This window comes from Lynx canadensis, chromosome D2, assembly GCF_007474595.2.
Source record: "Lynx canadensis isolate LIC74 chromosome D2, mLynCan4.pri.v2, whole genome shotgun sequence".
NCBI lineage: Eukaryota > Metazoa > Chordata > Mammalia > Carnivora > Felidae > Lynx > Lynx canadensis.
In genome coordinates, this window is record NC_044313.2 from 74541291 (window position 1) to 74556129 (window position 14839).

Here is a 14839-nt window from a genome sequence, read left to right on the forward strand (position 1 = left end):
CTCACAAAAGGGCTAGATTTACTGTAACAGTATTATTGGATATTTGCACGTTGTTTAGTGATTTTCAAAGGCATTTTTACAGGCATCATCTACACGTACAGTGTAGGTGAATTGGATGGCCATTGTTAATCTCATGTCCCAGATGAGCGAACTAGATCTCAGAAAAGTTCAATCAGTTGCCTATATATAGGAGTGTTCTCTGAAACCAGGTATCAGTATTCAGGGACTCCCATCAGTAGGACACTAGAAAAGTGGTTAATAAAGAATACCCTAGAAAATTCAATATTGCCCGTAAATCTCATTCTCATCCTCCATTATCAATATTCAGAGTCCCTTACCACCTCTCTCAACCTAAATACTACTCTTCACAATTTGTATCTTTAGAATACAGCTAATGAAATAAAATTAAGAATTTTCTTCCACATAGGCCATTTATCAATATAATTCCTAGTAGTACTGGCACATCAATAATGTTCACCTTAATAATGGCCAACACAGGTACATACTACATTAAAAAAGAGAAATCAGGGGGCTCCTGAGTGGCTCAGCTGGTTGCGTGTCTGACTTTGGCTCAAGTCATGATCTCGTGGTTTCTGAGTTCAAGCCCCACATCGGGCTTGCTGCTGTCAGCGCAGAGCCCGCTTCTGATCTTCTGTCTCCCTCTCTTTCTGCCCCTCCCCTGCTTGTGCTCTCTATCAAAAAAAAATAAACATTTAAAAATAAATAAAAATAAAAGAGAAATCATTTTCACAAGGTAACATCACCAATTAGCAAACATAAAATACTTAGTTGAACTCTGCAGAGTTCCTATACAGTTATGATTTCCTGTATCATTCAACTTGGTTATCTTTCACCGACACATTTTAACTTTTGCTTTCATAAATTAATGACAATTTGGTAAATTTTTAAAAAGCATATACCCAGTTTTTTTTTTAATGTTTATTTTTGAGACAGAGAGAGATAGAGCATAAACGGGGGAGGGTCAGAGAGAGAAGGAGACACAGAATCTGAAACAGGCTCCAGGCTCTGAGCTGTCACCACAGAGCCCGACGCGGGGCTCAAACTCACGAGCCCTGAGATCATGACCTGAGCCTAAGCTGGACGCTTAACCGACTGAGCCACCCAGGCGCCCCTCATATATCCGGTTTTTAACTGAAGTTGTTAAAATCCTAGAATGCTTCACTTTTCCATTACTAGTATTTATATTTTCAACACCAAAAAATGTAAGAGTGCAAAGTATCTACTGGGAGCTATATTGCTTTATCCTTTAATTAAACAAGTTTAGACTATCTTAACATGTGTAAACATTGTTTAATCTTCTGAAATCAAATGTACCTTCCCTCATTTTCATATACATAACAAGTACTTCCTTCCAACAAGAAGGTCTCTACCTACAAAGCAAATTTGCAAAATGGTTACTAGGAAAGCAGTCTGGATGAGTGGTACAAACAGAATGAAAATAACACTGAGGAGCCAGTTATGAAAACCTGAGGACAGTATATGCCGTGTATATCTCCCTAATGCTGATTATTTTTGGCTGACCAATAACCTCAAATTTTTCAAATAATTATATCCTAAAATACAACAACCTACAATATGTTATTTTCTTTCAACACTGTAAAAATTAGTTGTCTAGGTAATGAATCCTGAACTTACAAAAATATATTCAATCAATCCATACATTTTTATAGGAGACTAATAAATTTAAAATGCAGATGTGTAAGTTTACCTTCTAGCCACGTGTAGAATGATTCTCCTTTAAAAAAAAAAGATACACACAGAATTGGGTTAAAATATTTTAAACAGTCATCTACAAATCAGAATAAATTAAGCACATAAAGTATTTCCTACGACAGATTAAGGAACACCTCTAGAAATGGCCACTGCTTCATGTGAAGTAGAAAAATAGGCATATGGTTCTAGAAAATAAAGCCCCAAAGTACTTTAAGTAACTTTGGGAAAATTTTCTTATAAATGATACTTGACTAAGCAAAATTTTTTAAAAAATTTTTCAGTCAAAATATTATGTAATATTATTCATTAGAAGGCTTAAACATCCCTAAGTATGGTGGTGAAAGAGTTTAACAATCTTAAATTTGCTTTTCATAACAGCCATATAATGCCTTAAAATTTCTAGGAAAAAACAGTGAATTATAATCCAAAAATCAAATTAGTAATTATTCCATTTTTTCCTGAGCAGTAAAGCTAGATACATTTCCTCAATTATCTAGAACTCCTAAATTGCAAGAGGTAATTTTAAAATCCCTTAATTTTTAAAAAATTTTTCAGGAACATCAATGCCTAAAGTATGGAAGGGCCTGACTTACCCATGTACTAATGCTAAAAGAGCTATTTCTAGAACAATGCTGTTCTGACTAGAAAAAAAAAAATGACAGTCAATAAACATCAATCTAGTTCATCAAAATAGACTTTGTGAGTTACCTATCTTTATTCTACCTGAGAAAAGCAAAACAGAAGAAAAACTCAACACATAGATGAGCCGAGCAAGGAGTCTAGGGGATAAATTAGATAGTGGGGAATAACTTTGTCTCCTGAGAGTCTTCATACTTTGCAAAACTACACAAACATCTTCCCACAGATGAACTTATTCCACATACTCTGCCTAAGGACCATTCATCATAATCTCACTTGTTTACTCAAGAAACCCCAAACGCTATCAGGAAAAGTTGAGCTCCCCAATCCTCAAGAATGTGGCCTCTGCTCCTCTCCCCCAACTTAAACTACTACTGTATGAAGTGTTCCCTACTGCTAACACGGTCTCCCCAAACACGCTTGATTCTTCTCTTCTGAGCTCCTTGGTCCATGCTATTTCCTCCTAACAGCACACAGGATCCAATTTCTATCAGCCTAAACCTGTCCCATTACTCAACACTCCTCTCAAATGCCACTTCCTCCACTAAGCCTCCAGATCAGTGGGACAGGATCTGTCCCACCTCTAAAGAGCTAGCTCACTTACTGTTTTATTATGTATGTGCAGCACTTCTTTGCCATTATTTATGAGCAGTGCTGGTCATTCCTGCTACATACTGTCAGCATCTGTAGGGCAAGGCATCATCTTTCACACATCTTTCAACCTTGCACAATGCTTATCACTGCCTTGAGCACAGAGAAGTAAACATCCACTTGAAATAACTATTTTGATTGTTTGGGGGCAATTTATGACTGATATTCATTTGGTAACCTGGAGTAATCAATTGGTGGTAAATTACTATTCATCAGATTACGTATTACTGTAACAGAGGTTACAAATTACAAAGACATTAAGAAAATAAAGGCACAAGACAAACTATCTGGTAAAACTATCTTGTCTCCATTTCTACAGGACATATTCAAGCAGATTATAATAACCGGAAAGTGGGGAACTTGTAATGTAATCCTGGTTTCTAAATATTTAAGATGGAATTTATACATCTTTCAAACATAGGGTAAATATACATTATAGAACATTTATTTTTGTCACCATTCATTGGTGGCTATTTCTGGAAAAATAGGATAAACATTTTCTTTTGAATAGAGAGAAAAATCAAATTTTGATCACTAAAAACATTTTCTCTACACTTGAGGCAAACCCAAATAGAACAGTTTTAACTCACCATCATCTTCTCCTAAAAGAGAAAATAATAAACAGGATTTTAGAAACTGTCTTCCATAGTTCAGATTTTAAACCTACTTAATTAACATCAGATTAAAACTTACTGTGTTAAATTATTAATTATACTATGAACCTTGGTCAGTGTATAGTGATCTTCCAAATGAGACTTCTTGATAAGAATGGAGGCCAAAAGGTACAAGATTTTCACAGATGTTTTATACAATAAATATCAGAAAGCCTCTGGAGGTGCCTGGGTGGCTCAGTCAGTTAAGCGTCCAACTTCAACTCAGGTCATGATCTCCCGGTTAGTGGGTTCAAGCCCCACATCGGGCTCTGTGCTGACAGCTGAGCCTGGAGCCTGCTTTGATTTTGTGTCTCCCTCTCTCTCTGCCCCTCCCCTGCTCACGCTCTGTCGCTCAAAAATAAATAAATTTTTTAAAAGCCTCTGAAAATACTCCTGAAGATCACTAGTTTCAATAATTAACAAAGAGACCCAGCTGCTTCCTTCATCCTATGTGCACAACCCACTCTGAACATTGCTGTTTCCATGCCGGATACTTCTCTCTTTCCAGGTACAGCTCCTCAGCACGGACACACCTTAATAAAAGTACCGCCCAAACTGCCATCTGCAAAAGCCTCACTGCAGGTGCTGCAGAGCTCCCCAGACATGGAGAAGCACTAGAAGGTTGGGCTCTAGGGATCCACAGCAGCTCTGCCTTTGTCAGCTCTGTATGTGGCATTCCGATACAAGGTTTCATTTTCAGAAAGAAAGGTTCTGCTGTGGAAACTGTTGGAAAGCCAGTTGTACATGCCTAGCTGTCCGGCTGGGGAACAGCAAGCAGCATGGTGGAGACGGTTGAGGAGCTGTGAATCGACACTAGCAGTTTCAGCAGAGATGGTGTTCAAAGAGCATCGGCCAGAGCTACTGAATTACTGCATGGATCCCTCACCTGGTGGCTGGGACTCCCCGCCCCGGTCCCTTGTCTCCCCTCTTTCTTGGCTGTTTTTCCCCCCCTTTCTCTGCCTCCCATCTTTTCCTACGTGGTGCTCTCCTTCCTCTCATCTTTCCAGTGGTCTCACGCCTCTAATTTATCATAATACGGACATGAAGTATTTCTTGGGATGTGATGGTTTTGTTAAATTAACTATATTTTCTGCTTTAAAAGCCAGTGATCGAGGGCGCCTGGGAGGCTCAGTCGGTTAAGCGTCCCACTCTTGACTTTGGCTCAGGTCATTATCTCCTGGTTTGTGAGATTGAGCCCCATGTCAGGCTCTGTGCTAAGCAGGGGAGACTTTTTGGGATTCTCTCTCTTCCTCTCTGCCTCTCCCTCCCCCGTCCTCAAAATAAATAAATGTTTAAAAAAAAAAAAAAAAAGAAGTGATATTACTCAGCCATAAAGGAAAGGAAACCCTGTCACTGGTGACAACATGGATGGACTCTGAAAGAAAGAAGTCAGAGGAAAGATAACGTATGATCTCTCTTAAATGTGGAATCTCAAAACAAAACAGAACAAAACTCCCCAAGCTCACAGATCCAGAGAGCAGACGGGTGACTGTCAGAGGTAGGGTGTAGGGAGTGGACAAAATGGGTGAAGGTGGTCAAAAGGTACCTACCGTCCAGGTATGAAATAAGTAAGTCCCGGAGATGTAATGAACAGCTTGTCAATTACAGTTAACAACATTGTATTGCATATTTGAAAGCTGGTAAGGATGTAGATTTTACAAGTTTTCATCACAAGAATAAAGATTCTGTAACTACATACGGTCACAGATATTAACTAGACTATGGTGATCATTTTGCAATATATACAAACATGTAAACATTGTGTTCTACACCTTGAACTAATATAATGTTGTATGTCAATTATACCTCAATTTTTAATGTTTGAACTCCAATCCTAAAAAACAAACAAAAAACTAACCATAAAAAAGGTCCGAAGAATGCCTTTCAAGATCTGCACTATGAAACAGAGTGTGTGGACCAGGGTGGGTGTGGGGGGAGCCTTCTCTTTTTAGTTTATATAACTTCTGCGTTTCCACTTTTATAATAAATTATAAGGTCAAAGTAGCAAAACAGACAAAGGATGAGAAACTATGCACACCCTTTTCATGATCCAATTCCCTTCTCCCCTAAGCAAAGAACATTTGCTACATTGTAAAAGAGTAGCTAAAAGCAGTCCATTCAGTCAACCTTTAAAGATGCCTTAAAGATACAAATCTAGACCGGGAAATTCAAGTTCTTAAAATCAATCCTGGTCTGAAGAAAACATCAAAAGTCCAAGTCAATTACAGAGTTGCTAACAGAGTTTGGCTCCTTGTTGAGAGCCGACCGAAGATGTGCCCAGGTAGTTTCACGTTGATTAACCTCCAACTGTCTACAACAATGCTGTCCCATAGAAATACAACACTAGCCACATGCGTCAAGTTTTTTCTAATAAAAATTTCTACTAAAGTTTTTTCGAATACCCCTGTTTTAAAAAGTAAAAAGTATACATGCACTACAACAACTGCACATTATGTGAGGCAAGAGTTAAAGCAGTCCTATCGAAAGAATAAAGTTGTTCCATGGTAGAAGTATTTTACACTGCTTCCATTTTAAAATTTAAACAAATGAGGTAAAATGTCAAACTTGGTTTTACACTAGCCATATTTCACGTCCTCGATACAGCCCAGCGTGTCAAGTGGTGAAGCCTGGACACAGCAGGTCTAGAGTAAAGCTGCAGGCAACCTTTCTGACTCCTCTACATCCTTAGGACTCAAATGTGCTACATGAATCAGCAAGAACCCTAGGCATCACCTGGCAGCTTGTTAGAATCCTGGGCCTTACCCAAGACCTACAGAATCAGAGCCTGTATTTCAACAAGGCCCTTAGGTACTTCGTATGCACACCTGAAGTCTGAGAAGCACGTTATAGGCCACCGGTTCTCAAACTTGCCTGCATATTGGAATCACCTGGACAATTAAAACAAAACAAAACAAAACAAAATACCTGGGGCTAATCCCAAAGATTCTGACTTAAGTTGGTAGAGGATAGGGCCTGGAAATCCAGATTTTTAAGAGTTCCCCAGGAAACCTCTGATATATAAGCATTACTCATATATTCTGATTTATTTCACCTAGAACTCCTACGTTAGGGCCTGGCACAGATCAGGCACTCAATAAATGTCAGTAATTAAATAAAACACATAGAAACCTTGAGCCTCAATTATGAACTAATCTTATACTTTTTTCCAAATGTTTATTCATTTTGAGAGAGAGAGAGAGAGAAAGGGGCAGGGGAGGAGCAGAGACAGGGAGGGAGACAGGGGAACCAAGCAGGCTCAGCACTGTCAGTGAGGAGCCCGATGTGGGGCTCAGTCCCACAAACTGTAAGATCATGACCTGAGCTGAGATCAAGAGCTGGATGCTTAGTCAACTGAGCCACCCAGGTGCCCCACAAATTAATCTTATACTTCTGATCATTCAAATTAAGAAAAGCATAAAATAGTTGAAAATTCACTCAAAATTTGTTTAGTTACAAAGACACTTTGTAAATAATCTCTGAAAGCATGAAAATGTACGAAACACCCACCTCGGCCAGGCGCCAGAGGATTTAAGGGACGATAAACAGATCGAGGCCTGAAAAAGCAAGTGTGAAACTCAGTCATAAAATGGTTTGATTTTTGTATGTAATGTTTTCCCTGCAGAACCATACCCCCCTTACTCCATCCTCCCTTCAGCCGTTTTCCCTCCAGTTACTTGAAACAGTTTTCTTCATAGATGCTGTTCCACACTCTCCATGCAGAGGGCCCTTTGTAGCCAGTGTAACGCTCTGGGTTCAGCAACAGGTCGACATACTGAGCAGCTGGGGATCGCTCATCTGAACAAGAAACAAGTCATAAAAACCACCTCTATGTCACCAGTTATCTGAAATTTCACATTATAACACAAGCAGAACTACCCAAAGGTTAGAGAAAGGCCAGCTTTTCAGGTAATCTCCAATGTGAATGGTAGAATGGTTAGCACACTTGTGACTATACTTGACCCAGGGTAACTTACACTTGAGAGAGAGGAAAAAACAACTCCTCCCTTTCCTTCCGATACTCGATACTCTCTTCAGTAATGGAATGCACCTCCCCTTCTTAGAGGCATTCGTTATTCTTAAGTTTTAACCACCCAGGATCGAAATGACCAAACAGACTATAACTTGTTCGAGTATTTTATTTCTTCCCTATGCGTACACCCACCTACACACATGCTTGCAACCATTTTTTTATTTCACTAAATATATATTGTACTAGAAATAGAAAAATTATACTGACCACGCTTCCCAAATGTATGATTCATAATGCATGTAAGCTGGAGCGCTATATATGTTGGCCCAGATGTATTCCTTTATTTGTATGTTTCCTCCCTTTTGGTGTCATGAGATCAAATCAATGGTATACAGGCACTGACTTAAAACAGTGGCCAAACACAGTCATTAAAATACGGCCCCTCTTCTTTTCATTACCTAACAATATTCATTAACTATTCAGTGACCACAGACAGAGATTACCCATAACCATTAAGAGTAAAATGGAATCCTGATGCACACCTTCCAAGAACTACTTGGCTTTTGTAAGGAAGTAGGAGGAATACAAAGATAATTACAACTTGTCATTACTAAATGAGTTATATCTAACTTACAGACAACAGAAACATGAAGAATACTGCCTCTATTTCTAGCCCTAACATTATACAGACATTCCACTATACAAGCTAAGATAGAGAAAATAGGTAATTTACAGACGGATGAACAGAAACTGCCCATGGACATGGATTGATTCAAGATTTAAAAACAATAATTTAAAAAAATCTTCATTACAAAAAGATTCAAATTATGAAGTGAATCAAAGTGTGACTTTTATAGGAAAGTTCAAACAAAAGTTTTACAATTCACTAGCTTCTGTTACAGATTTTTAATTTCTTTGAGTTGTTCACAATTAAACTCATTCGCAAAATTGATTTTACATAAGCTTTACAGTATTAAACATATCATAAACACCTATATGCATGGATATATACGTATATACACATGTATAAAGAATGTGTGTGGGCATGTAAGCCTACACATTTGTAGGCTCACCTACAAATGCACACAATGGACTGCTATCAACCCCTTCACCCAACAAAAGCAACTAACCAACCAATAAGGAAAAACAAACAGATTCAGATATTAAAGTACAAGGATTTAAAATGTAATTTTGGGCGCCTGTGTGGCTCCGTCAGTTGAGTGTCTGGCTCTTGATTTTGGCTCAGGTCATGATCTCACGGTTTGGGAGATGGAGCTCTGTGTTGGGCTCCAGGCTGACAGTGCAGAACCTGCTTGGGATTCTCTCTCTCCCCTCTCTCTGGCCCTCCCCTGCTCATGCACCCTCTCTCTCTCTCTGAAAAATAAACTTAAAAAAAAATGTAAGCTAAGGCAGTGACAAATCACAAAATTATATCAACGTTTAATTTAAAACTTGCACCTCAACGTTCTTAATGTATGTTCCCTTAAATTAAATCAAAAGTGGTTTTAAAAATTGTATTACTTTTTCAAATGATGAAAAAGTGGGTCTTATTAACCTACAGAATGGGGTTAGCAAACTACAACCCAAAGGCCACATCTAGTCTAGTGTGTACTTTTTGTAAGGAAAGTTTTATGGGAACACAAGCCATGTTCATTTGCTGTCTCACACTATTATGGCAGAGCTGAGTAGCTGTAATAGAAGCCATATGGTCCATAAAGTCTAAAGTACTTACCATCTGTCCATTTACAGAAGAAAACGTTTGTCCACCCCTGACCCATACTGGCAAGAACTTTGTGACATCTAGATGGGTGGTGGGGGGCAGCATACATAGGTTGCATTCCCCCTACAAACACACCAGTGCTGGTACCCCAACTTAGTGCACAGGCTTTCTGTGTATGGACACGGATAAAAAGTCCTATTGTATGCTCAGGATTGAGCCTACAACCCTCCATCACCAGCTTGATCCCAGATTGCTAGTAATGCACTGTTAAAGTATACTCAGTTGAGGAGAACCTACAGTTCACAAAGTCCCCAAATAATTTTGATACACAGCCAGATTCAGAAACTACTGTTTTAAACCCTTTAAATTTACGTTATGTTTAAATTAATGTTATAATGGAAAAAATAAAAGTAAAAATCACACTATTTCAGTTATATCTGAACCAACAATGTCATGCAGCAAATATATATTGAGCATGTATCACGTCCAGGCACTGTTCTGGGCACGAGGGTGGCATATACCACAGAAACAACTAGGTGGCATATATCACATCCAGGCACTGTTCTAGGCACTAGGGTGGCATATGCCACGTCCAGGCACGGTTCTGGGCACGAGTGTGGCAGTGGACCAGAGGAGCTCTCACTGTAGCTGGAGAAGACAGACAACAAGCAGATAACCTAAACAACCCACCGCGCACGCTCAGGTAGTTCTCAGTGGTCTGAGAGCAGGCAGCAGTGCAGACAGAGAGGGGCAGTGGTTACCATTTCATACAGGGAGGTGACAGCAGGCTTCTCTGATGAGGTGACATGTGAGCAGAAACCTGAAGCAAAAGCAGCAGCCAGCCACGCATAAAGACAGCAACGACGACGACAAAATGAGCAGGGAAAGCAGCTTACCTTAACCTGCTAAATTATTTAAAAACCTACCGTTTGATCTATGAAGATCATCTTCCTTTCCAAACACAGAACAACAACAAAGCAGCCGAGCACACGGGCGTATAAACACATTCCAGTAAACGGGGTGACTATTCTTCAGATTTGTTGTTTTGATCCAGTGTAACTGAAATTACTCAACAGTGACTCTAAAGCTACTCTGATGGGCTTTTAAAAATTGTACGTATAATACTCTGGTTTCTCTTCAGATTGTATACATCTTTCACCTTTTACTAAAAATTGTACGTATAAATCACTGGGAGACACACGAACATTACTACCCGGAAGAGCAGTGGTAATCCAACTAGCAGAACAGTTTACGTGTTTAAGGACTACACAAAATATAAACACCACTAATTATTTTAATTATACCATCCTAAAAATCTTAAGGGATGATTCGATATAAATTCTTTTAGGACACTTCTTCCACTTTTACAATAGAAGGAGCTAATGTCAAAAAATTAGTTAATACTATTTATATTGATGAGGTAATTGAGTACAGCAATTTAATCATATCAGGTGATCCCTGCCAATGAGTAGTATTGTTTACTAAATACCTATAAGAGAAATACATATTGATATCATTTACTGAGAGAAATATTGACAGAAATGATTTTTAATGTAAAAAACCTGTCAACTAAGCACTACTGAAAATTTTTTATTTTAATAACGAACAGGTAAAATAAGTTGGCAGGAAGTGACCGTGAGTGTTGAACGTTAAATGTAATTAGAATGATGACCCAAGAGCAAATGAGAGTAAGCAGTGACGTTAATTCTTAACCTAGGTACAGCGGCTTGCTTCGACGAAACCTTTGGCGATTCTAAATATCATAACAGGAGTTATGATACCCAAAGACACTTTTTTCAGATCTCTTAAAAATGTCCTTGCTGAAACCATATAAACCATGATGAGAACGTTCCACTTCCTGGCTTTGTCTCAATTTCCCATACTACTGTAGCAGCTCACTGTAACTTACTCCATTACAGACTGGATTCACAGCACAGTTCTACAGACGAATCTTCCAAAAACCTCTAGAAAGCAGTATGACCACTCTATATGCTTTAAGAATTCAGAGGAACTTCTGCTATCTCCAAATGGGCAGGCTTTATCCCAAGTTCTTTTCCACTACCCACAATATAAAGGTAAAAAGTGACGAGAGGCCAAATGAATGATTTAAGCCTACTCAGCACAAAACTCTTGGAAATATTCTCCTCAGAAAAAATTCTGAGTCACTCCAATTCCCTTCTGCCATAGGAGTCATGGTAGCTATTGGTAAATAGTGCCCTCTCTTCGTACCATTCTGCAGACTCTTGGCAAGAGGGCTATGGGGAAGTCAAATTAGAGTCCTCCCCAATACTGCAGGGTATCTTTATGTTAGTTTGTTGAGACCTCCAGAAAATTCCATTGTGAACATGTTTATATGTTCACAGACCTAAACTAAGTGGCTTGAAATAGAGGTCCACAGGAGATGGTATGTCATGATGAAAAAAATATGGGATTCAGATCTGGGATCGAATCCCATCTCAGCCTCTTGCTACTGTGTGATCCTGGCTAAGCCAGTCTTTTTGAGACTCCATTTCCTTGGATATGAAATAACAGATACTTATTAAAGTAACTGCAAAGGGGTCCCTCGGTGGCTCAGTTGGATATGCATTGACTTTGGTTCAGGTCGTGATCGCACAGCTCATGACTTTGAGCCCCACATCAGGTTCTATGCTGACAACTCGGAGCCTGGAGCCTGCTTTGGATTCTGTGTCTCCCTTTCTCTCTGCCCCTCCCCCACTTGCGCGCGCGCTCTCTCTCTCTCTCTCAAAAATAAACATGAAAAAAAATTAAAAATAAAGTAACTGCAAAGATGAGAAATAACGCACTTCAAGCACTGAGCACAGGGTCTGGAACATAAGCTCTCAATAAATGCCATTATGAACAATAGTAAGATCCACACAGCAACATCCAGTGTGTTCAAGTTCTAATTCTGAGTATATTTTCATTGACTTCAAGTTCTTATAAAAGGATTAGAGTGAACAGAATTTAATTACAATAGTTTATTTTATTACCATCAAGTTCACAAAAGTGATCCTGTGAATCATCATATCTTGCCCAGTCAATGAAGGCTTCTTTGCTTTGATTACTAGGGAAGGAGGGAACAAGAAAGAAAAAAAATGATTAAATCTGGAGTTGAAAATGTTTACACTGCATCTTGTATAACTGAAAACAGATAACCCGAGGTCACATCTTTAATTTAGATAGTGTCACAAATTCAATTAGTGGTCACATGAAGGAATGATAGCAAGTTTTATGAAAAACACAGGTATTAACTCTCCCGTGAAGGATTTCTATTCATACTAAAGCTATTATTAGCCCTACTGCGATAATTACTTTAACTAGAAAATTTACAAATATATATATGAGATTTAGTTAAACAAAAAATTTAAGCTAGCCTTTTCACCTAACTTAGAAATTGTGGTATTTTTTTCTAAAGCAGGAATTGAATTTACCTTCATATTTCTTTTAACTTGTTTCTGTTATTTATAGGACAAAAACACCAAAAGCTGCATTTCCAGGATGTCCCTTCCAATGGGATATTCACTGGTAACACCAATATCATTTTTAATCAGGACATATCATTCATTTTACATACTACCTCACATTTAACAAAATCTATGATCAAGATCTCTACTTGGAGAATAAAGGAACAATCACAGTCTCTCAAATAAACTTGGACCTACATTTACTTTAACTTATGTTCAGACCTTCTCTGTCTTAAACCCAGACTGGCAACATCTATAAGAGAACTATTATTACTCTTCTTTATTCACTACACAATAGGGGGAAAAAAAGATTAAAAAAAAATTATTTGTGTACTAAGTTTAAATCAGGTAGTTCCTAAATGTGTTACTTTCATAGCCAAGAATTTATTTTGTATTTGAAAAACTGCTACATTACATAACCACTACGAGAAGATATATAAGGCTGACTGACTGGACTACCCCAACTTTATCAATAAATGTTTTCAATTCACTGTGGGATTTTTTTTCCACTGTGGGAATACTGAGTTAGCTTAATAATAAAAGTTAATGGAAATACTCGTATCTTAGTTGACTCAGCTGAAACATATAATTCCATAAAACGAGAATGTCTAAGTTCTAGTTACAGCTAAAATAACTATCGTTAGGTTTAATTAGATACATCTTCCATTGAAAATAGTCAAGAACAAGACCACTGTGACATAAATTCCAATTTTCTGGTTAACAATCTGACTTAGAAAAACAAACTTTTTTCTTTGAGCATACTTATTTGATGACACTTTATTGTTTCATCCTAAACCCTGCCTGAAAGCCACAGCAACAGAAAACCTAATGCTAACTAACCTAGCAACACTAGGCAACACTAACCTAATGCTAACAGAGCTGGCCCAGTTTGCTTTACAAATGAGTTAGAAGGAACCTCATCCAGGGGTACCTGGGTGGCTCAGTCGGTTAAGCATCCAACTTTGGCTCAGGTCATGATTTCATGGTTTGTGGGTTCGAGCCCTGCATCAGGCTCTGTGCTGACAGCCCAGAGCCTGGAGCCTGCCTCAGATTCTGTGTCTTCCTCTCTCTCTGTCCCTCCCCCACTTGTGCTCGCTCTCTCTCTCAAAAATAAATGTAAAAAAAAAAAAAAAAAAGAACCTTGCCCAGCTTCTCTAAAAGTCAGTTTGAAGATGGATGCCAAGCTACTTCTATAAGAATTTCCTGGGCTTGGGGCGCCTGGGTGGCGCAGTCGGTTAAGCGTCCGACTTCAGCCAGGTCACGATCTCGCGGTCCGTGAGTTCGAGCCCCGCGTCGGGCTCTGGGCTGATGGCTCAGAGCCTGGAGCCTGTTTCCCATTCTGTGTCTCCCTCTCTCTCTGCCCCTCCCCCGTTCATGCTCTGTCTCTCTCTGTCCCAAAAATAAATAAAAAACGTTGAAAAAAAAATTAAAAAAAAAAAAAAAAAAAAAAAAGAATTTCCTGGGCTTAAACCAGGGCTTCCTGTCAAGATGGTGCTGTGTGTTAAAGCAGGAGCCTTCAAAGTGGGAAACGCAGGGCAGGAAAGAATGGAATGAAGGCCTTTCCAAAGGCCATGAGAGAATTTTTCAGGGTGGTGGGTAGGACAACTATCTTGATAATGCGGATTTTCATGAGTGCACACTTGTCAAGACATCAAACAGTATATTTCAAGTAGGTGCAATACACTGCATGTCAATTAAACTTCAATAAAGCTGTTTAAAAAATTACAGACCAATTGTTGGAGACGTGGAATGAGGAAATCTCGTATACTACTAGTGGCAATGTATTTTAGTGGTCATTTTGGAAGACCACGTGCCAGTATTAATTCCACTTGCAGGTATATTCTACACAGAAATGCATACCAAAAACACCACCAAATATCCACCAAATTTTTTTTTTTGTAATGGCTGCAAAGTGAAAAACCCCAGCTATCAATGACAGTTGGATGGAAACATTTTGGTGCAGTCTTAACTATGGAATATTATACCAATGACGAGAATTAAATGCTAC

General features: G+C 38.7%; 1 protein-coding gene across 4 annotated transcripts in view; it reads right to left on the reverse strand.

Moving 5' to 3' along the window:
• Nucleotides 1–14839, reverse strand: part of ERO1B (endoplasmic reticulum oxidoreductase 1 beta) — an 83426-nt gene that overhangs the window by 37609 nt on the left and 30978 nt on the right. For all 4 annotated transcript variants that reach the window (XM_030334297.1, XM_030334298.1, XM_030334299.1 and 1 more), the window contains 5 exons: nucleotides 12358–12431; nucleotides 7352–7472; nucleotides 7185–7231; nucleotides 3615–3626; nucleotides 1730–1756 (listed from right to left, as the gene is read on the reverse strand). In XM_030334297.1, the coding sequence (XP_030190157.1) occupies nucleotides 1730–1756; nucleotides 3615–3626; nucleotides 7185–7231; nucleotides 7352–7472; nucleotides 12358–12431 (281 nt within the window). The remainder of the gene's footprint in view (nucleotides 1–1729; nucleotides 1757–3614; nucleotides 3627–7184; nucleotides 7232–7351; nucleotides 7473–12357; nucleotides 12432–14839) is intronic.